The 21,040-nt window shown below is 46.3% G+C and overlaps 2 protein-coding genes across 4 annotated transcripts in view; one reads left to right on the plus strand and one right to left on the minus strand.

Moving 5' to 3' along the window:
• Positions 1 to 18,480, minus strand: part of LRWD1 (leucine rich repeats and WD repeat domain containing 1) — a 26,285-nt gene extending 7,805 nt beyond the window's left edge. The window contains exons 1-10 of one of the 3 annotated variants that reach the window (XM_044993244.1): positions 18,353 to 18,480; positions 14,005 to 14,151; positions 10,518 to 10,752; positions 9,576 to 9,695; positions 7,360 to 7,512; positions 5,968 to 6,111; positions 4,654 to 4,977; positions 2,548 to 2,674; positions 1,692 to 1,801; positions 1,112 to 1,319 (exon numbers count right to left, since the gene is read on the minus strand). In XM_044993244.1, coding sequence (XP_044849179.1) covers positions 1,112 to 1,319; positions 1,692 to 1,801; positions 2,548 to 2,674; positions 4,654 to 4,977; positions 5,968 to 6,111; positions 7,360 to 7,512; positions 9,576 to 9,695; positions 10,518 to 10,752; positions 14,005 to 14,084 — 1,501 coding nt within the window. In that variant the 5' untranslated portion in view covers positions 14,085 to 14,151; positions 18,353 to 18,480. Of the gene's footprint in view, positions 1 to 1,111; positions 1,320 to 1,691; positions 1,802 to 2,547; positions 2,675 to 4,653; positions 4,978 to 5,967; positions 6,112 to 7,359; positions 7,513 to 9,575; positions 9,696 to 10,517; positions 10,753 to 14,004; positions 14,152 to 17,736; positions 17,891 to 18,352 lie in introns of those variants that run through there. The other 2 variants (XM_044993243.1, XM_044993245.1) reach the window with 2 other exon arrangements.
• ALKBH4 (alkB homolog 4, lysine demethylase) lies at positions 17,834 to 20,608 on the plus strand. The gene is made up of 3 exons (XM_044993246.1): positions 17,834 to 17,961; positions 19,049 to 19,246; positions 19,866 to 20,608. Exons 1-3 carry the CDS (start codon positions 17,854 to 17,856, stop codon positions 20,538 to 20,540), a joined length of 981 nt encoding a protein of 326 aa, XP_044849181.1. The 5' UTR covers positions 17,834 to 17,853; the 3' UTR covers positions 20,541 to 20,608.
• Positions 20,609 to 21,040: the final 432 nt, after the last annotated feature.

Below are 21,040 nucleotides of genomic sequence, written 5' to 3' on the forward strand. Positions count from 1 at the left end.
GAAAGTAACTCAGACCCCAATCAAATGATGGCCCTCAAACTGCCACTACTGGCAACCAGACCTTCCTTCAGGGAACAACTGTTAACACCTGCAAAAAACCCACAACTCTACAAAATAAAATGGCCCTGCCTCCATTCCGGGTCCCTGTGGTTGTCCAACTCAGAACTATTCTCCAGGTGACCGTCCCCCTCAGCTGAGAATGCTAATCAGATAGAGTACCAATCTACTGAGCTGGCTAGGCTCTTCTTTTTAAATTCTTGAGCGTACTTTTGAGACATGTCCATTAGTTTTGGATGCTTCCAGAAGTTGGGCACCCAGAACTGGAGGCTTCCAAAGTTAGTGGATGCTGCTGAAAGTTTAAGCCTTGGTGAACTGAAGTGGCACTGGGCACACAGTAGGCTGAGTCGTTTCAGGCGCAAGACAATGTACGGAATGCAAAAAAAAAATGAAGGGTTGATCTGTATGTTACTGGACAGAAAATACAACTGTATCCTGTAACCCAATGGTTATTACTGGTTGCTCACTGAGCACCAAACCGCGCTCTCTCTACCCAGGCAAAACTCTCCTTGATGTCAGGATCTGGCCCTGAATAAGGTCATTAGTAAGAGTGAGTGAAATCGGAGGTCGCTAAAATTATTTAACCACAAGTAAAGGCACAGAACTTCATTGATCTGAAGAAATCAAGCAGCCCAGGGTAAGCTCGCTCATTTGACATGGGGACTGAGTCATAACTTCTGACCCACAAGACGCAGCATGGTCAGTCTCACCCTCCTTATGCCTCGGCAGGGAATGGTTGGGGTTTTATGTGGTCTCGGTGGGATGGCCGCCCTCACAGGCGAGACACTGCACCTCTAGAACCAAAAGCCTGAGCTGCTACCACTGGAGCGAAAGAATTAAGGCTCTATAGCAGAAGGTTGTAACAACTCCTATCCTTTGTGGATAGACACCGAGGGGATACTTGTACCACACACCCCATGTGTGTCTCAACACTCCTCCACATCAGTACCCACCTACCAGTACCTGCTCCAACACTGACGACCACAAAATGCCTCCTTATTTGGAAGCAAGGCCTTTTCCCTGCTACTAGAGAGAGGCAGAACTGGAGACTTACTAAAGAGGTGTGTCTCGCAGCTTGGGCTGAAGCAGGCTGTAGCAATGGGCTTTTTGTGAGCCTTAATCTCTCCATAGCAGAAATCAGCCGATACATGAATCAGCTTTACAATTCCTCTTCTTCCGGCTGCAGCCAGGATATTATGTTTTTTTTTCCGACCGTCATTAGTTACCATGGTCAGAGTTGTCCATGCAACAGTGAAAAACTCCTAGGACAGAGAGAGGTGAGAATTTGTGAAAGGTAACACAGGAGGATGGCTGTGAGGTCACAGATTAGTTCACAATCTAGGGAACTAGTGAGAAGCCACATTTTGAAATGACATAAATATTCACTCAGGGGCCATACATGTCAGACCAAACTTAAAGGGAAGAAACAAACTGCAAAAGCAGGACCTGGATCCTTCTATGCTGCAAAGCAGATTCAGCAGCCTACAAGTGGGGTAGCTAAGCTTTAGCCTGTATTATTATTTTCAGGATCAACAAATGACATTTTCCGTCTGTACCCATCATTTTAATGCCCGTCCACCCTTCTAACAGGCTGGTTTGTAACACCGTTATAGTCACTGTACTCATGCCCCTACCTCCGCAGGAACTTTATACTTCTTCAGCACGATTCCGGTCTCACAGTCGATAAGACAAACCGATTCCCCTCCACATGTGGCCATGGTTCTGGAGGTGCTCACTACAGGGTCTGAAAGGTGAAATCCCAGGGCTTGTTGTTAGACCTCTGCTCATTATACTAACCATAATCTCTCTATTACCCGAGGCTCCCCCTGTCTGTGCGGTACTGAACATAAGAACGTCCGTACCGGGTCAGACCAAAGGTCCATCTAGCCCAGTATCCTGTCTACCGACAGTGGCCAATGCCAGGTGCCCCAGAAGGAGTGAACTTAATAGGCAATGATCAAGTGATCTCTCTCCTGCCATCCAGCTCCATTCTCTGACGAACAGAGGCTAGGGACACCATTCTTATCCATCCTGGCTAATAGCCATTTATGGACTTAGCCACCATGAATTTATCCAGTTCCCTTTTAAACACTGTTATAGTCCTAGCCTTCACAACCTCCTCAGGTAAGGAGTTCCACAAGTTAACTGTGCGCTGCGTGAAGAAGAACTTCCTTTTATTTGTTTTAAACCTGCTGCCTATTAACTTCCTTTTATTTGTTTTAAACCTGCTGCCTATTAACTGGAACGATTCTGGGGGCTGGCATCTCTAGGAAGGTTATCTTGACGCAAAATTCACACACGCAAACCACAAGAGAATCCTGATCTATTTTATAGTCAAAAATATAAGTAGGTAGCAGTGGAAACTACTGCTTGAAAGGGGAGGGGTCTAACACATGAGTCAGTTGGGCACCATGCCAAAGGGTTTGTGGAGTCATTCTGTGAAGCCGGCCCACTGCAAAGTGCTCTCCAGGTGCCTTTGAACAAACTCACCTTTCCTCGCTCCAGAATCCAATGGCGGCTCGAAGACACAGGACCAGAGCTGCGTTTTAAAATCCTCCCGGCTGTTGCCTTTACTGTGACACTGAAGAAAATGCAATGGCTCCAAACTGATAACTTCCTGCAATAAACCTCGCAGTTAGGAAACATGCGCCAGTAACAGGAATAGAAGATCAGAGGCCTTCTACTCCAAGGGCTTGTTTGAACAGGACATCAGTGACTAGCTCAAGAGGCAGATGGATCTTAGGTGTTTACATAGCCCCCGTCACTGCAGCTAGGACCTGAAATACAGTGTTAAAAAAAGGGCAGAATACTTCCTATAAAAGGGATCTGCTCTTGCCACACAGGTCCCAGCTGCTTGTACTGGTGTGTTAGGCACCTCGTCATCATCTCAACCTTTGGGAAGGTTTGCATATAACCTGGGAGGTCTGCACCAGTCTCTGAAGGGGATCAGACTAGAGGCTGCATTCTAGTCCCCTCCTATGGGGTGCCCCACAACCTCAGACCCAGCTGCTAACCCTCTCTCTGGGCCTCTCTACTTTCCAAGTCCTTACCAGTGTCTGGACATGAAGTGTTCCAGGCAGCACGGCACTCCCTTCGGTAGCCTGGCTAGAGTCCATTAGGGCTCCGATCCTGCGCTATATCCATGTTGGGCGGAAAGGTGGCTTCATGCCCAATTATGCTCCCCTGATCCTGGGACTGGCTGAGAAATGGGCCAGTTCCTGCTGTGTGTTAGAGCAGTTTCAGGGCACCAAGGGGTTGCTCTGCTAGGCAGGGATCAGTGGGGCACAGACAGAATCCAGCTCTGCCTCCTTCCTCCCAGGGAGGCTCCCTACGCCAGGAAGAGGGGTGGTGTCAGAACACCCCACACAGAGAGTCCTCCCTTGTTCAGCTAAGCCAGCACAGCTCGCTGCAGCTGCTCGCTCGTGCTTCGATGCGAGGGGAGACTGAAGTAACACGAAGCAGTGGGCAGTGTCCTCTGCACATGAACCGTCCAAAAACAATTAAGGATTCTTCAAGCAAGGCTCTGCCTCACAAAACGCTTTTTGCTCATTTACCGTGACAAATCCGCCAATTCTATGGTAACGTTAGAAAAAGAAATTCCAACAAGCAGGAGACTTTACACAACTGGCACAGGGATTTCTTCCCCCTTGCTGCCTTTCCTCCACATCCCTGATCCCAAATCTGGAATGAATCAATGTCACAGATTCATAGAGTTTAAGGCCAGAAGGGACCAGATGATCATCTAGTGTGAACGCCGGTATAACACAGACCGTTACATTTTACCCCTATATTGAGCCCAATAACTTGAGTTAAACCAAAGCAGTTCAACTGACTAAGTGGGATATACCCAAATGATCCCAGCACCGTGATGAAGAGGAAGGTTTAAAAAACCAAGCTCCATGCCCATCTGGCAAGGGAGATGAAAATCAATTATTAAAAAAACAAACAAAAACAAACAGATTTTTTAAAATTTAAATGCAATTTTTTTTAATAGACTTATTTAAAATTAAATTTGAAATTGACAACCTATGTTAAGGCTTAAACTTAATATAATCTATTAAAATAATTTAAATACAAAAATTTATATTTGCCACCAAATTTTAAAGAAATTCACACCACTGAACTGGCTGAAATAGCTAAAAAGTACAAATGCAAAACACAATTACAACAGATGATTTAAATCAAGGTTTCCTGCCTGCCAGTTCAAATGAGGATTAAAATTAGTGATTTAAATCAATCCCCCTTGCAATCAGACCAGGGGAAAATCCCTTCCCAGCCCCAAATCTGGTGATCAGTTTGACTCTGCGCATGCAAGCAAGGCACAGCAGCCAAGCATCTAGGAAAGAGGATTTTCTGTACCACCTCAGAGCCACCCTGTCCAGTGTCCCATCTCCAGCTGTGGCCAAACCCTCATGCTTCAGAGAAAGGCAATCCCCATCCCCGAATCCTTCGGTCAACTGTGCATCAGGGAAAGCTGCGTGAATTGTTAAGATGCCTTGAAAGAGCAGAACCTTCCCATCCCCCCATCTGAACATGGATCCTCTCTGTATGCCCAAGAGGCCAAAAACCAACCCCAAAGGAGAATGATCAATGTACCTTGTCTTCTAGGTTCTTGACCGGGGTTATGGTCAGAACCCTTTTGTCCTGTTCCTGGCTTTTCTGCTCCTCTGTCAACTGGCTGGATCTTCTGTGGCTTTGTCCTTTGGGAGGCTGTTCTCCATTCCTGTGAGTCTCTTCGGCCACCTTGGTCTGTTGGCTCGATGCTCTTGGTCTATCGGGAGTCGGCTCATCCTGTGAATGGCTGGACTTTCTGGGACTAAGCACCACTTCCTCCTCAGTGTTACACTGGGACCGTGGCCTTTTGCTCGCAGACCCCGCTGTTGAGTGATTCCCTCTTCTCTTGCTGGGGACTAATGTGACCTACAAGACACATTGGCAATGTATTGGGTTGTTTCCCGCCCCAGCCAGCATACAGACAGCTTGTAATTCAGAGAAAGTCTTCACCCAAAAACTGATTCCCTTAAATGCCCAGAGACTGGGCTCCTAAATCTGGCTAGTCTTCTGGGATACTAACCCTGCCTTCACATTCCTGGGAAAGCTTAAAGCTGGCACCACATGAAGCCACTAGCTTGCAAGGTTTGTTAAAATAGGATAATACCTGAGACGCTGCCTGAGTTACAGAAGGGTAAGTTTTGGATGCAACTGATGAGTATTGTTGAATTTGTAAGAAAATCAATTTTAAAAAGTTAACAAAACCAACCCCTCGTTTCAATTTGGATTTCTGAAAGTCAGCATGCAGCTGCTGCATATCATCCCAGAGGTGGCTGCATTTTAGTGGTGGGTGAAGCAATCCCTGTACTGACGGAGAGGCAGCCTGGTCCAGTGGCTACGGTACTGGACGAGGAGTCAGGAGACCTGTTTCTGACATTGACCTGCTGTGCCTCTATTCGCTCTTTGCCTTGTTTGTTTAGGTTGTAAGCTCTTCGAAGCATGGACAGTCTCTCACTATATACACCTACATCACCAATCACGATGGGGCCTTGATCTCAGGCTGGGGCCTCTAAGCCACTACCCGAATACAAATAATTAATAACAGCAGCATTAATTTTGTAGAGGACTTTCAGATCCTTCTGGATGAAAGTAAAAACATAGCTGGAATGAGCTGTCTTTACTTCCCTGATGAGGTTGCAACTGAAATCTGCTAAGATCTCCTGGCTGCGGAATCCTTAGCAGAGAAATATACTACTCGCCTGCAGCTTTGTTACATCAAGATCATAAAGCTGACCTCAATGCAGTGTGTAAAACCTAACTGGAAAAGCAGCTGTGCGTGGTCCCTACTCTTTAATGCAGTATTCTTTTTAAAAAAAACAAGAGTGTCTTGATGAGAAGAATCCCCTGGAGAATCCTTACCTGCGCAATATCATCATCTCCCACCTCCCTGGGGTTTTCTGTAGTCGCCTCCTCATTATCTTCCACCCTTTCTTGTGTTTCAGGATTTGTGTTCTCTTCCTGTCCCACCATGGATGCCAGCAACTCCTCTGCAATCATTTTCACCTAGCATTGCAAGTACATTTTTAAAAGGCATCACTTAATGGAGGTCAAAGGACAAGAACATCCTGACTCAACTATGCAATTACAGTTTGTAATAGGGGAGGGTGTTTTTTAACATTTGCTTCCATTAGATATTTTGTGTGTACTTACTGGCTCACAGGCAGGGAGACTGAAGCCCTCTCTTTAGTCACAGAATACGTCCAGTATGGGAAGCAGCAGTGCAAGATGCCCCATGCTGCCACCCTTCTGTGCCTCGTTCCTGATCTGAAGGGACCACTGCTAGGAGGTTGGAATTCGGCCTCATTCAGACTACGGCCTCTCTGCTGAGGCTGCTAGCAACCAGGGTCAGTTACGATAGTTTAAAGACGGCTCTTTTTAGAGTCAGAGAAAGGAGCGGGTGCTTGGCAATACAGTGAGCCCGGAAGAAAGACTAGTGACGCAATGAAAAGATAGCCAATTGAAACCCGTTATTAGCCAAAGACCAGTGCATCACAGCAACAATTGCGACTCATTGACCAAGGGGCGCACCCGGACACCGTGAATGCCAAGTGATAGATACTGGTGACCTGGGAGACCAAAGTGCACAGGCAGAAATGAGAGATTAGGGTGAATTGTCTGCATTAGCACAGCAGAGTTCTGCAACATGGTGAAATACAAGCCTGTTTGACTGCAATCTTAACCTCCACGTAGGACTTCTGCCATTACGTGTTTTGTTTTACTGGGTATGTCTGTGCCACGTAGACCAGGCACCCCACTCTGTTACTGATGCCAATGGGGTCATCTGAGGAAGGAATGCAAAAGCAGTAACGCTAGACAAAGAACAGATGGAAGTCTAGGGCACATGCAATTAAAATACTCAAACAAAATATGCACACAGCTGCCATTAGCTTTAATGGGAGCTGTGCAAAATAAGCGGTGAATACATAGTGGTTGCCATTAAAATCATTTGCTTCTTGCACTCACTACTGTATTTCTAATACTTAATCACTATGAGCAACTTAACTACTGGTGAGTAGAAAACAAAGACAGTAAAGACTCCATCCGGAATGGAATTTATTGCTGGTGCTTGTGTAACAGCCACAGTTAATTAGCAACGAAAACCAAAGACAGATACTGTGGATACTGTCATTTGCAGGAGCGCCCCTGACCAGGAATCATTAGAGCAGTTTAACCTCATGGGTGCACAAAACAAAGCTGCAGAATCCTGGGGTCGGGCAACTCAGAAAAAGCTCAGAAAGATCAGACACTTACCCTCCATCGGGTAAATTCACCGAGGGAGCTGGGTCCGTATATGACGTGGGTTTGTGCAGACTTCAGAAACTTTTTCCTGATGAACTTCACATGCTCGACTGAATACTTCTCAGGGAGTTGGCTTCGGAAGTGCCTTTCCCAGTGAGCTGTGACCTAGGCAGAGAGATTTGGTTTACTGAACTGGATACTTCATGGAAATCAGAAGGCTCCCTACTAAAATTGCTCCAGAAATGGCCAACCCCTAAGCCCAGACACTGCTCTGTCTGCCATTTCCTCCATCAGGTGCTTGTATATGATCTCAGCTCATTTGGGAGGGGCAGGAGGATTTGTTAACACATTTTGCATTTGTGTTTTTACTTTAAAGAACATGTATGTGTTAGAAAGAGGCACCCTGGAAGCATCTGCAAATAAATGATATATTTACATAGCACCTTTACTCATGGGACACTTGTATTTTTAGGTCTGATTGTGTAAGCAAGTAGTTTTTAAGTGAGGTGATGCAAGATAAATCAGACTCTTGAAAGGGGTGCGTTACTCTGGAAAGGCTGAGAACCACATACTTATGGGTTGTTGCAGTAAGCACAGAAAAGCTGAAGGCCCCTGACACACACAAGCTCAGCCAAACCCATTTACTACGGGCTCATAGACTCACAAACTTTAAGGTCAGAAGGGACCATTATGATCATCTTGTCTGACCTCCTGCACAATGCAGGCCACAGAATCTCACCCACCCACTCCTGTAACAAACCCTTGAGTTATTGAAGTCCTCAAATCATGGTTTAAAGACCTCAAGGTGCAGAGAATCCTCCAGCAAGTGACCCGTGTCCCACGCCTCAGAGGAAGGCGAAAAACCTCCAGAGCCTCTGCCAATCTGCCCTGGAGGAAAATTCCTTCCCGACCCCAAATACGGCAATCAGCTAAACCCTGAGCATGTGGACAAGACTCACCCGCCAGCACCCAGGAAAGAATTCTCTGTAGTAACTCAGATCCCACCCTGTCTAGTGTCCCATCACAGGCCATTGGGCATATTTACGGCTAATAATCAAAGATCAATTAATTACCAAAATGAAGCTATCCCATCATACCATCCCCTCCATAAACTTATCAAGCTTAGTCTTGAAGCCAGATATGTCTTTTGACCCCACTGCTCCCCTTGAAAGGCTGTTCCAGAACTTCACTCCTCTGATGGTTAGAAACCTTCATCTAATTTCAAGTCTAAACTTCCTAGTGTCCAGTTTATATCCATTTGTTCTTGTGTCCACATTGGTACTGAGATTAAATAATTCCTCTCCCTCCCTGATGTTTATCCCCTCTGATATATTTATAGAGAGCGGTCAGATCTCCTCTCAGCCCTCTTTTGGTTAGGCTAAACAAGCCGAGCTCTTTGAGGGCTGTCAAATCCCCCCTGCACAAAGGGGAATTCCAGGTGGGAAGATCTGCCAGCTTTGCAGCCCCTACACACCAGCACAGCTGGTATACAGGTGCTGCTGGGAATCCCAGAATCGGGGCCCATGTCTTGTAGTGCTGAGCATGCCGGTTTAAACTGGGGCCAGTGGACGGCCGTGAAGGCTGGGTGGAGTGAGTGGAAGGAGACTCATGAAAACCAGGAGAGCAATCACGAATTGGTTTCAGAGAACAGGAGGCCAGTGGAGGGGACTCTGAAGTATTTACAAGGACTATTCACACTGCAGATGAAACTGTGCTACCATATTTAAACACGCCGGCTGCCAGCATAATTTCAATGGCAAAGTGGAGGACAGCGGCTGAGGCATTAACCTGAATATTGTATTGTATCTACTGTAGAACCTCTGAGTTACAAACACCAGAGTTACGAGCTGACCGGTCAACCACACACCTCATTTGGAACTGGACGTACACAATCAGGCAGCAGCAGAGACCAAAAAAAAAAAAGCAGCAGCAAATACAGTACTGTCTTAAACGTAAAATACTAAAACAATAAAGGGAAAGTTTAAACAAAAAAAATTTGACAAAGTGCTTGTTTCATTTAAATTAAGATGGTTAAAAGCATTGTCTTCTGCATAGTTAAGTTTCAAAACTATATTAAGTCAATGTTCAGTTGTAAACTTTTGAAAGACCTAAAAGGTTTTGTTGAGAGTTATGAACAACCTGCATTCCGAGGCGTTTGTAACTCTGAGGCTCTACTGTAAGTCTAAGCTATTTCTTAGGCATGCCTGGGGAAACATTACACATCTTACCTTGCTGGTCAGCTCTCGGCTGTTGACAACTCTCACGTGATTAGCTAATTTGGTGATATCCTTGCCATTGAGTAGCCGAAGATTTTGTAAAAGAAACATGACCTTATAGTCATCATTGGTCTAGAAAACAGATACAATGTTTCAGTTATGGTAACACATGTATGATATTCCCTTGAACAAATCATCAGTTTGTTTTTAAATTTCAGAACCACCAGGAAGGAACTGAAGATATTTATTCCACAATGGGCACTTAATAAAGTAATCTAGCACTGCACAAGACTTCACAATCAAATATGTTCCATTTACAAGTAAAAGCTTTTTCCTGACTGCCAGCCCTGGAAACTCAACCTGGGGTCTGAAAGTCAAGTCGGGCTCTTTCCTGTTCATACATCACCACGACTAAAATCTCTGCCAGTAACTACACCAGAGAGACTTGTGCAGATACGATGGCTGGCAGAATTTGCTTCTGCGCGTAGAACTCAGTTAACTCTTCTGCTGATGCCCCTTGCTCTCCCACAGCTGTGGCACATCTGCAGGGTTATGTGGAGTACAAAGTAGCAAAAGAGTTTTTGTGGTCCCCAAGATCCCTTTCACACTTAGCACTTCCATAGAGTTTTCCATCTTCAAAGCGTTGCACAGAGAAGTGATGTCAGAACACCCTGAACAAGCAGCCCTGGGTGGGAAGTTTCCTGTAGCTGGCCTAATGACTAGAGCACTGGTCTGGGACACAAGAGACCTGGCTCTGCCACTGGCATGCTGGGTGACCCTTCGCCCTCTGTGTGCATCAGTTTCCTCATCTGCACAATAGAGATAATGCTACTGACCTCCTTTGTAAAGCACTTTGAGATCTACTGTTGAAGAGTGCTATATAAGGTACTATTATTATTTACTTCCCACTCAATATACTGCTTATCACGTAAGGATGGAAGCTGTATCACTCACTGTCAGGTACACATTGTTTTCATAGTTTAGCTCCTCCAGCAGCGGGAACTGCTTCAGGAGAGTCACATCTTCCAGTTGGTTGTTACTGCAGTTTAGGACACGCAGGTCTGGCAGGCTTAGATTAGCAGGTAGCTTGTCCAACAGATTATCAGAGAGATCGAGATTTTGCAGATGTCTCAGACGGGAAAACAACCGGGGGTCCAAGTCTCCAGTCTTTAACTGCAGCTTGGATAAGCTGAAACAAAACAAAAACAGAACACATGCTGTCTCCAGTTCCCCAAAGGTGGACACATCTGACTTTTAATGGATATAAAGTCTCATTCTGCTGCACTTCTCACTCAGGCAAAACTTGCTGAGTAAATCTCGCTGACCCTACATTAACTTTTGAGTGTAGCACTACAGGTTTCAAGCACAAATCTGAAGACGACAAGGAGAGAGCTGTTAAGTGTAACCACAAGTTTGGTGGATGAACATTAACCATTGCTAACATCTACAGGCAAAACCTGCACCTGTTACTTACTGAGAAAACACAGCCATTTGTGACACTCCCAATTCACTGAAAATAAACAATGGAATGACGATCTTAATTCCCAGGCCATGCAGTCAGTGGCTCACTACGAAACAAGTTATTGTTCCTATGAACACCTATCACCCATACTATTCCATATCCTAGAATGATAACAATTATAACTGTAGCAATTTTGATGAATCTCTGTTGCTTAATTCTTTGGGTTCACATTTTTCAGAGTCCACACTTGACTTCTAGAACACCATTTCCAAAAGAGAAATAACACAGCAGAGGTACTTTCTCATCTGTTGTATCCATTTACATCACATATAGGGCGGCCAGACCCACAGAATACATTATACACCTCTATCCCAGTATAACACGACTTCGGATAGAATGTGGTAAAGCAGCGCTGGGGGGGAGGCGCCGCACTCCGGTGGATCAAAGCAAGTTCGATATAACGCGGTTTCACCTATAAAGATTTTTTGGCTCCCGAGGACAGCGTTATATCGAGGTAGAGGTGTATTTTTCATGCACCTCAAAGCACTTCCCTCTCTAACCACTAAACCGTCTTGCCTGGGATCAGCCCCTGGGCAGTTTTCAAACAACTGACCGACTTTCAAAAAATAAATGATGTTTTACTTTCAATAAATAAAATAAAATCAATAAATAAAAACACACTATCAAAGTGTTCCAATGTGGAATTCCACCTCCAAGTCCATGATGCCCTGAGGTACAGAAAGGGCAGAATCCTATCCTAGAACAAGCAGAGGTTTAAGGTAGTTGTGAACAATTGGTCCTATAAAAAAATCAAACAGGTGTTTCATCCCACTGGAGAAATGGGAAATTCTCTTTCTAAGGGGACAGAGGACCTTCCCACCTGACATATCATAAGAATTGGGGTCAGACTGGTCTAGTTAAACCTTTACATTACAGTCCAGATTCTGATCCCCTTACTCACAGCAAGTAGCACCTTACTCCGGGAGTGGTTCCCATTAAAGACAATGGAGGAAAGTGCTATTTAATGTAAGGAGATCAGAAGCCATCCCTTCTTAAACAGTTCTGCAGTAAAATACATGGCATATGCTGAACATACATGGAGGTAAAGATCTTACAACTGCAGATAATATGACTATTTAATTCTTGCTTATTCAACTTTATAATGCTGATAAAGCTCCTGTACCCATCACACCATCAAGTATTCCATATTTTATAATGTACATGAGTTATTTCTAGGGCTGTCGATTAATCGCAGTTAATTCACGCAATTAACTAAAAAAAAAATTAATCGCGATTAATCGCACTATTAAACAATCGAATACCAACTGAAATTTATTAAATATTTTGGATGTTTTTCTACATTTTTATACATATTCTGTATTGTAATTGAAATCAAAGTGTATATTATTCTTGATTACAAATATTTGCACTGTGAAAGATAAACAAAAGAAATAGTACTTTTCAATTCACCTCATACAAGTACTGTAGTGCAATCTGTGTCCTGAAAGTGAAACTTACAAATGTACACTTATTTTGTTACATAACTGCACTCAAAAACAAAACAATGTAAAACTCCAGAGCCTACAAGTCCACTCAGTCCTACTTCTTGTTCAGTCAATCGCTAAGACAAACAAGTTTGTTTACATTTACAGGAGATAATGCTGACTGCTTCTTATTTATGTCACCAGAAAGTGAGAACAGGCATTTGCATGGCTCTTTTGTAGCCGGCATTGCAAGGTATTTACGTGCCAGATATACTAAAAGTTTATATGACCCCTCATGCTTCATCCATCATTCCAAAGGACACGCTTCCATGCTGATGATGCTCATTAAAAGAGTGATGCGTTAATTAAGTTTGTGACTGAACTCCTTAGGGGCGAGTTTTATGTCCCCTGCTGTTTTACCCACATTCTGCTATATATTTCACGTTATAGCAGTCTCGGATGATGACCGAGCACATGTTGTTCATTTTAAGAACACTTTCACTGCAAATCTGACAAAACGCAAGGAAGGTACCAATGTGAAATTTCTAAAGATGGATACAGCACTCAACCCAAGGTTTAAGAATCTGAAGTGCCTTCCAAAATCTGAGAGGGACAGGGTGTAGGGCATGCTTTCAAAAGTCTTAAAAGAGTAACACTTCGGTGTGGAAACTACAGAACCAAAACCACCAAAAAAGAAAATCAACCTTCTGCTGGTGGCACCTGACGCAGATATTGAAAATGAACATGCGTCGGTCCGTATGTTGGATTGTTATAGATCAGAACCCGTCATCAGCATGGATATACGTCTGTTGGAACGGTGGTTGAAGCATGAACAGACATATGAATCTTTAGTGCATCTGGCACGTAAATATCTTGCAACGCTGGCTGTGCCATGAGAACACCTGTTCTCATTTTCAGGTGGCATTGTAAACAAGAAGCAGGCAGCATTATCTCCTGCAAATGTAAACAAACTTGTTTGTCTTAGCGATTGACTGAACAAGAAGTAGGACTGAGTGGACTTGTAGGCTCTGGAGTTTTACATTGTTTTATTTTTGAATGCAGTTATTTTCTGTACATAATTCCACATTTGTAAGTTCAACTTTCATGATAAAGAGATTGCACTACAGTATTTTTTTTAGGTGAATTGAAAAATACTATTTTTTTTGTTTTACAGTGCAAATACTTGTAATAAAAAAATATAAATAAATATAAAGTGAGCACTGTACACTTTGTATTCTGTGTTGTAATTGAAACAATGTATTTGAAAATGTAGAAAACATCCAAAAATATTTAAATAAATGGTATTCTATTATTAACAGTGTGATTAATTGCGATTCATTTTTTAATTGCGCAATTAATCATGATTAATATTTTTAATCACTTGCCCGCCCTAGTTTTTTCATATTCCAATAACACTATTTAAAGAAGGAAAAAGAGGGGGTATAGCCCAGGTTGGATTCAACTGGAATTTGACGAGAGTCTGGTTTGCACTTACTTCAGAGTCTCAATCTTTCGTAGCCTAGTAGATCTTGGAACTGCTCTTTCCAAAAGAAGCTCTGTAGTAACTTTTGACATTTTTAATTTCTGCCCCTTCCCTGGAAACACAGAGCTGTCAGCAGTAGACTGTCTTCTCGGCACCTTCCTGGTGAAAGAAACAGGAATTAGGGGGAATCCTTTACAACTGTGTCCCAGCAAGAGAGAGAGGGAAAAAAGTTATGGTGCAACGACCCCTTGTTGATAAAGCTAACATCATTGGGTAATATTAGCCACCCAGCCTTGCAAAACAACCAAATTCCACCTCACTGCCCTGACTGCAATGATGATAATAAAAACACTAGTGATACTTTGCTCCCCCTTAAAAGAAGTTACTCCTTACAGGTGAGTTGTAGCCTAGACTGTAAGCTGGTGCAGGGACCACATTTTAGTTCCGTGTTTGTATAGCACCTAGCACAACAGGGCCTGGTCCATGACTAGGGCTCTTAGGCACTGCCGCAATACAAATAATAAACAAAGCCTGCCTACTGCAAGGTTTCTTCCTCTGAAGCAAGTGTCACCGGACCCTGGATAGGATACTGGACTACAGAGACCACTAGCAGGATCCAGTCTGGCAATTCCCAGAATTTTGCAAAGCTGGACTAACTAGCTGATTCCTCCATCCAAAGGGAGAGAAGGTACAAATGATAATGTCCATCACCTTTGATGGGCACTAATTTCTCACAGGGGAAAGAAATGCTAATAGCAATATTGTAGGTTATTAGGAAACACATTGCTGTGGAAAGGGGAAATGATCCATATTAAAAAATACTATGTCCAGTGCCAGAACAGCCTTAGGGAACTGCTGTTGGGGATACTGGGCCTTGGTTTAGCTTTCTTTCCAGCCCTCGTTCTAAAGGGAGGGCGTACAAAAAGAGCTCTTGGGCCATGATCATGAGCTGCCATCTAGTCCCATTGCTGGAACGGAGATTAGGCTGCAAGCTGATGAGAGTATGTGGGGCCCTGAGCAGTCACTTGTCTTGCTTAGGATGACTTGCTACAGTCAAGAGGCAGCTGTAGGATCTGTTTGGGACCAACACTGTTGCTTTTGTTAAAATAAAGGCTTTGCAGGCTCAACAGCAGGGAGAATCTCTCATTTCAAATAATAATTTCCCCATTTTATCCAAGAATTAAAAGCATTAAACCTGACAATTTAACCAGTGATCATTTATGGCCTGATCCAGCAAGCTGCAGAGCCCCCTTCATCTCCCAGGGCAGTCAGTGGGAGCTGAGTTTCTGGATAGATAGCTAGACCCCTAGATACTGATCTCAATATACTCAAGCCAACCATAAACCCCTATGTCAATTATGAAAGTCCAAACAGTTATGAGCTAAAACCAGGGCAGGCATAGCTGAGTTACGAGCCATGTCACCATGTCAGAAACTGGGCTGATATCACAGACACATGGGCCACACTGTGTCACACTGTCATGGGCCACATTATGGGTCACACCGGGGCCTTATGGACCATCTCACATACAGGAGTTCTGTCACCACTGAGTTACAGATCACATTGTAGTGACTCTTTTACAGGCTTTGCCATTACGTTAAAGGCCACGTAACTGCCATGTTTCACACAGCCACGTTCTGGACTAGCACTCACTCAGGGACACATCCTTGGCTTGTTCTGGCTCAAAGGTGCCAACACTATGTTATGACTCAAATCACCATGTTCTAAGCTAGTTATGCATCAGGGTAGTGTCACTGTGTAATGGGCTGCATTGCTGTGTTCTAAGGTGCTTCTGGATCAGAACAGCGATAAGGACTGCACCACCACATTCTCCTCCACTCCTGGCTCAGCATCACATCACCATTATGGATTAGGTCACTATACTATGACAGCATCACCTTATCCACATTGTCACGTTCTGGCTCAAGGTTGTGTTGCCACATTATGGGCAATGTGGCTACGACCACATCACAGTATTCTGGTCCGGTTCTGGCTTAGGGTTGCTTTGCCATGTTACAGGCTGCCTGGCTGTGACTGTCACCATGTTCTGGTCCAGTTCCGGCTCAGGGCTATATTGTGTGGCCTGTAACATACCAACATCTGAGTGGCTGTCACTGTGTTTTGGCTCAGGGTTGCATTGCCATTTTACAGGTTCCCGTGGAGCTGTGACTGCACCACCATGTTCTGGTCCAGCTCTGTCCCAAAACTGCGTTGCCACATTATGGGTTCCCTAGCTGTGGCTGCCTCACCGTGTTCTGGTGCAGTCCCAATGCGGGATTGTGTTGCCATGTTATGGCTGTGACCATGTAACTTTGTTCTGGTCCAGTTCCAACAAAGGTGTGTGTTGCCATGTTGTTGATCATGTGGCTGAGACCGAGTTGGGGTGTTCCAGTTCAGTTCTAACACAGAGTTGCGTTGCAGTGCAATGGGTTGCATGGCTGGGACCAGCTCACTGTGTTTCGATCCCATTCCAGCGTGGGGGTTGCGTGTGACTGGGTTGCTATGTTCCAATCCACTTCTGGATCCGGATTGCGTTGCCATGTTAAGGTTCATGTGGTTGTGGCTGAGTCACCGTTTCAATCCAGTTCTGGCATGGGGTTGCGTTGCCATGTCACGTGGCTATGACCGGGTCGCCGTGGTCTGGGCTAGTCCAGTTCCAGCATGGGGTTGTGCTATTATGTTATGGGTCAGGTGGCTGCAGCCAGGTCATCCTTTTCCAGTTCAGTCCCAGCTCAAGATTACATTGCAATGTTGTGTCACGGTGCTGTGTCCTGGTCCAGTTCCAGCGAGCCGGGGCATTGCCATGTTCTGGGCCCTATGGCTGTGTCTGAATCAGCATGTTCTGTTCCTGTTACAGTGCTGTGTCCGGAGACGTAGGGCTGCGTCCTGATCGCTGTGGTCTGGTCCAGTTGCAGAGCAGGGCACATTACCATGTTATGTGTTAACACGGCTGTGACTATGTTGTGTTCTGGTCCAGTCTAGTTCCGGGGTGGGTCTGGGGGTGCAGAGCCTCCACGGGCACGTCCCCACGTATCAGCGTAGTCCTGACTCAGAGCCCTGCCCGAAGTATGGAGGCTGCCAGACCCCCATGATCTAGGCCAGCCCAGGCTCACACCTCTGTCTGCAATGTGGGGGGTGGGTGGGGGGAGAGCCTCTACGTCCCAGGCTCGGGGCCAGGCCTGCGATGTTGGGGGATGGGGTCAAAAACACCCCACCTCTCATGCCAACCCTGCCTGCGGTGTTGGGGGGAGGGAGCCCCCCGTGTCCCAGGCCGGCCCTGGCTCGGGGCCCCGCCTGCAGCATTGGGGGAGGGAGGGAGCCCCCCTGTCCCAGGCCGGCCCTGGCTCGGGGCCCCGCCTGCAGCATTGGGGGGGAGGGAGCCCCCCGCGTCCCAGGCCGGCCCTGGCTCGGGGCCCCGCCTGCAGCATTGGGGGGGGAGGGAGCCCCCCCGTCCCAGGCCGGGCAGAGCCGGGAGCTGGACCCAGGCCCCCAGGGGCAGGGACGGGAGTAGGTGCCGAGGAGCGGCTAAGGCCGGAAATAGGGGGAACTACAACTCCCAGCCTGCCCCGGGGCCCAGCGTGGCCCTCCAGCTTGGCCGGGCGCCCCGGAGGCTGCTGGGAAGGCGAGTTCCGCGTAGGGGCGGCCGGATCGGCCCTGGGCCTGTCGGAGCCAGGCTGGGGAGCCCGGGCGTCCCTCCCCCCGCCGCGGGTCCCCTCCCCCACCCCCACCCCGCCCCTCACTCACCCACCTGCCGCCGGGGCCACGTGCGGGCCGCGCTGGGCCCTGCCGCCGCTGGGGAGCCCGGAGCGCGGAGCCCGGCTGGCGGCGATCGGAGCCCGGGGCGGGGCCTCTCCCCGCGGGATGGAGGCGCGGGCAGGCGGCGGGGGCGCGGGGCCCGCCTGCGGCTGCAAGGGGATCCGCCGCTGCCTGCTCTGCCAGGGGCCCGCGCCGGCCGCTCCGCCCCCGCAGGTAGCGGGGGGAGGGGACACTGGTGGGGGGGTGTAATTGGGGGGGGGGTTAGGGGCGGCGCGGACAGGGACAGGGACTGCCGCCTTGCAGCCTCGTGGAGCCCAATGCCTCGTGCCCCCTTGCTGCCCCCGGGGGACAGAGAGCGGCGCAGGGGGCGGTAGTCTGCCTCTCCCTCCCTGCAATGGTTTTGCATCCCCCCCCCTGCGTTAGAGGGAGCGGCTAAGGCCGGGGGGGGGGGTATCTGTTACATCAGCTGCTTCCATTCAACTGCCCTCCCCTCCTCCTGCCAGGTGGAGGAAACCCCACAAGGACAGCCCCTGCCCTTGGAGACAGCTTCAGGCAACAGCTAGGCCTGGGGAGCGGGAGCACGAGCATGACATTAAATCTCTACCTGATTAGGAGTGATGCTAATGAGCTTCAGAGGGCATCCCCTCTAGCCAGGGCAGTAGATGTTGCTTCCACTTTGAGTAGGGCCCTGTCAAGCCAGATCTGGATCACTTCCTGTTTAGGCCTCTGTCAAACGCATCAAAGGACTTGTTAGTCATGCAATTGGAGCACCCCCGTTGGCCAACCCACACTCCGTCCAGAGTCAGTTGCTCACATTTCACCTAGAGGCAGGAAAGACACAAAGTAGTCATTGAGGCAGGCCTGGGGCTAGTGCACCAGACAGTGGGTCCATTTTTAAAGCATAGGATTCTGTTACTCTACCCAGCAGCATTGGTAGAGATGCCTCTGGTTTTGCGGGGAGTCCAGCATTCTTTGCCCCAGTGAAGTTGGTTGCAACCTGGAGCACTGAGGGATGGGAGAGGGGCAATAATCCCTCAAATATACATCGTGTTTTAAGAATGCACTGCTTATTTTTCCTCCAGTGATGGCTTGTACTATAGAGATCACTGGTAAAGAAAGACAGCGTCTATTAACCTGCATTGCAAAGATGCAGCTACAAAAGGAGGGCGACATTTCAATGAAGACAAACAGTGTAACTGTTTAACTCTACAGCAGTCTTATGCATAGCTTACCTGTTGCAATACTGTAACAGATATCATGGCAGTGTCTTATCTTCCTGTGTCCTTTTTTATTTCCGCAGGAAAAAGGTAACTTCACTTATTGCCCAGCAGCAGGTTTAGCAGTAGGAAATGAATGCTCAGAGTTTGCTGGCTGGGCATTTCCATTTCCAGGAGTGTTCTTGCTGGAGGAGTTTATAAACCAAGACGAGGAATCTCAGATGGTTCAGCTGATGGATCAAGATGACTGGAAACTATCACAGTCTGGCCGAAGGAAGCAGGTCTGATTCCAGAAATATGCTTATTTCTAACTCCCTCTGGGGAAGGAGATTATTTCTTCAGTTAACAAAAATCATACTTTAGGTTTAATGTTTTCATTACATTGATTCTTTAAATAAAACCATAATTGTATTTGAAATTAGCCAGGATGGGCAGGGGTGGTGTCCCTAAGCCTCTGTTTGCCAGAAGCTGGGAATGGGCGACCGGGGATGGATCACTCGATGATTACCTGTTCTGTTCATTCCCTCTGGGGCACCTGGCATCAGCCACTGTCGGAAGACAGGGTACTGGGCTAGATGGACCTTTGGTTTGACCCAATATGGTCGTTCTTATGTTCTCTCAAGAGTGCATTTGTAAGAGTTATAATGAATCACACATGATTGTATTTGAATGTGCACTCTCATCAGTGTCCATAAACAGGAAAACTGAATACAAGAGTATAATATGACCCCATGAAAGTCATATAATCAGAACATGACTTGCACCCAGCAAGTCACTGGTAAAGATGGGAATAGAACCCAAGAGACCCAGGGCTCCTCAGTTTGTCCAGAGGATAGTGCCTCCCTAGAAAAGCATGCCCCAGATTTTTATTTAGCATCATCTGGTTTTCCTTTTCAACAGGACTATGGGCCCAAAGTGAACTTCAAGAAAAAGAAGCTGAAAGTTGATGGTTTCATTGGCTTGCCCAGTTTTAGCCAGGAGATTGTGCAGCGAATGAAGGCTCATTCTGCGCTAGAGGATTTCTTTCCTGTTGAGCAGTGTAACCTGGACTATCTACCCGAAAGAGGGTCTGCCATTGACCCACACTTTGATGACTGGTGGCTTTGGGGGGAGCGACTGGTTAGCTTAAACTTGCTCTCAAAAACTGTGCTGTCCATGTCTTGTGATTCGGAGGACAGTCTCCAGTTATTTGCCACTCTCAGTCAAGGAAGAGGGGAATCAAATCACTCTGCCTCACCTCAAGCTTGTCAGACCCATAAACCAAACAACCATACTCCCACATCAGCATGTGAAAATTTAGACAGTTGGGAGATTGACCACTCCTCTCCCCCAAGACTTATTCCATACAAAGAAGTTACTGTAGACATTCTCTTACCTAGGAGATCCCTGATTGTGCTGTATAGAGATGCACGCTATAAGTGGAAACATGCAATTTACCGCAAGCACATTGAGCATCGCCGGATCTGTGTCACCTTCAGGGAGCTGTCTGCAGAATTCGCTTTGGGAGGAAAGCAGGAAAAACTGGGTAAAGAGCTCCTCGAAATAGCCCTGACATTTCAAGGAAAACCAGTGTGAACAGGGGGAGAAAATCGGAATTATGAGTTGTTTGGATATTTGAAAATTAAAGTTCAGATTTTTTGCAATTTATCACTGTCTTATTTGGAGATTGTTTAAGGGCCATTATCGGACCAAATTATGCAAAAATACAAAAGCTAGATCTCATGGAAATGTTATAACATTGCAGCAGATTGAAGGTGCTTGCTTGTTTTTAAAATAAGCCTTCCCTTGCAGTATCAAAACCCAAAACCATTGTAGCATTAGCTGCTGGATGAGAATCAGAAACTGGCTATTGTACTTTTGTCTTTACTGTAATGAAATGCAAAGTAGTAAACAAACCACTTTAAAATAATCACTTGAAGCTAAGGTATAAACCAGGAAGGAAACTTGGTTTGTAAGTGACTTGCAATTTGACAGTCTGTATAGTCGAAACATTATTGTAAATTGATCTATGTTGATTTTAATGTTTCAAATTACGGCAAGCAGAAAAGGGTCTTGTTCTTTAAGCTTTTTGGATC

This window comes from Mauremys mutica, chromosome 19, assembly GCF_020497125.1.
Source record: "Mauremys mutica isolate MM-2020 ecotype Southern chromosome 19, ASM2049712v1, whole genome shotgun sequence".
In the NCBI taxonomy this organism is placed as follows: domain Eukaryota; kingdom Metazoa; phylum Chordata; order Testudines; family Geoemydidae; genus Mauremys; species Mauremys mutica.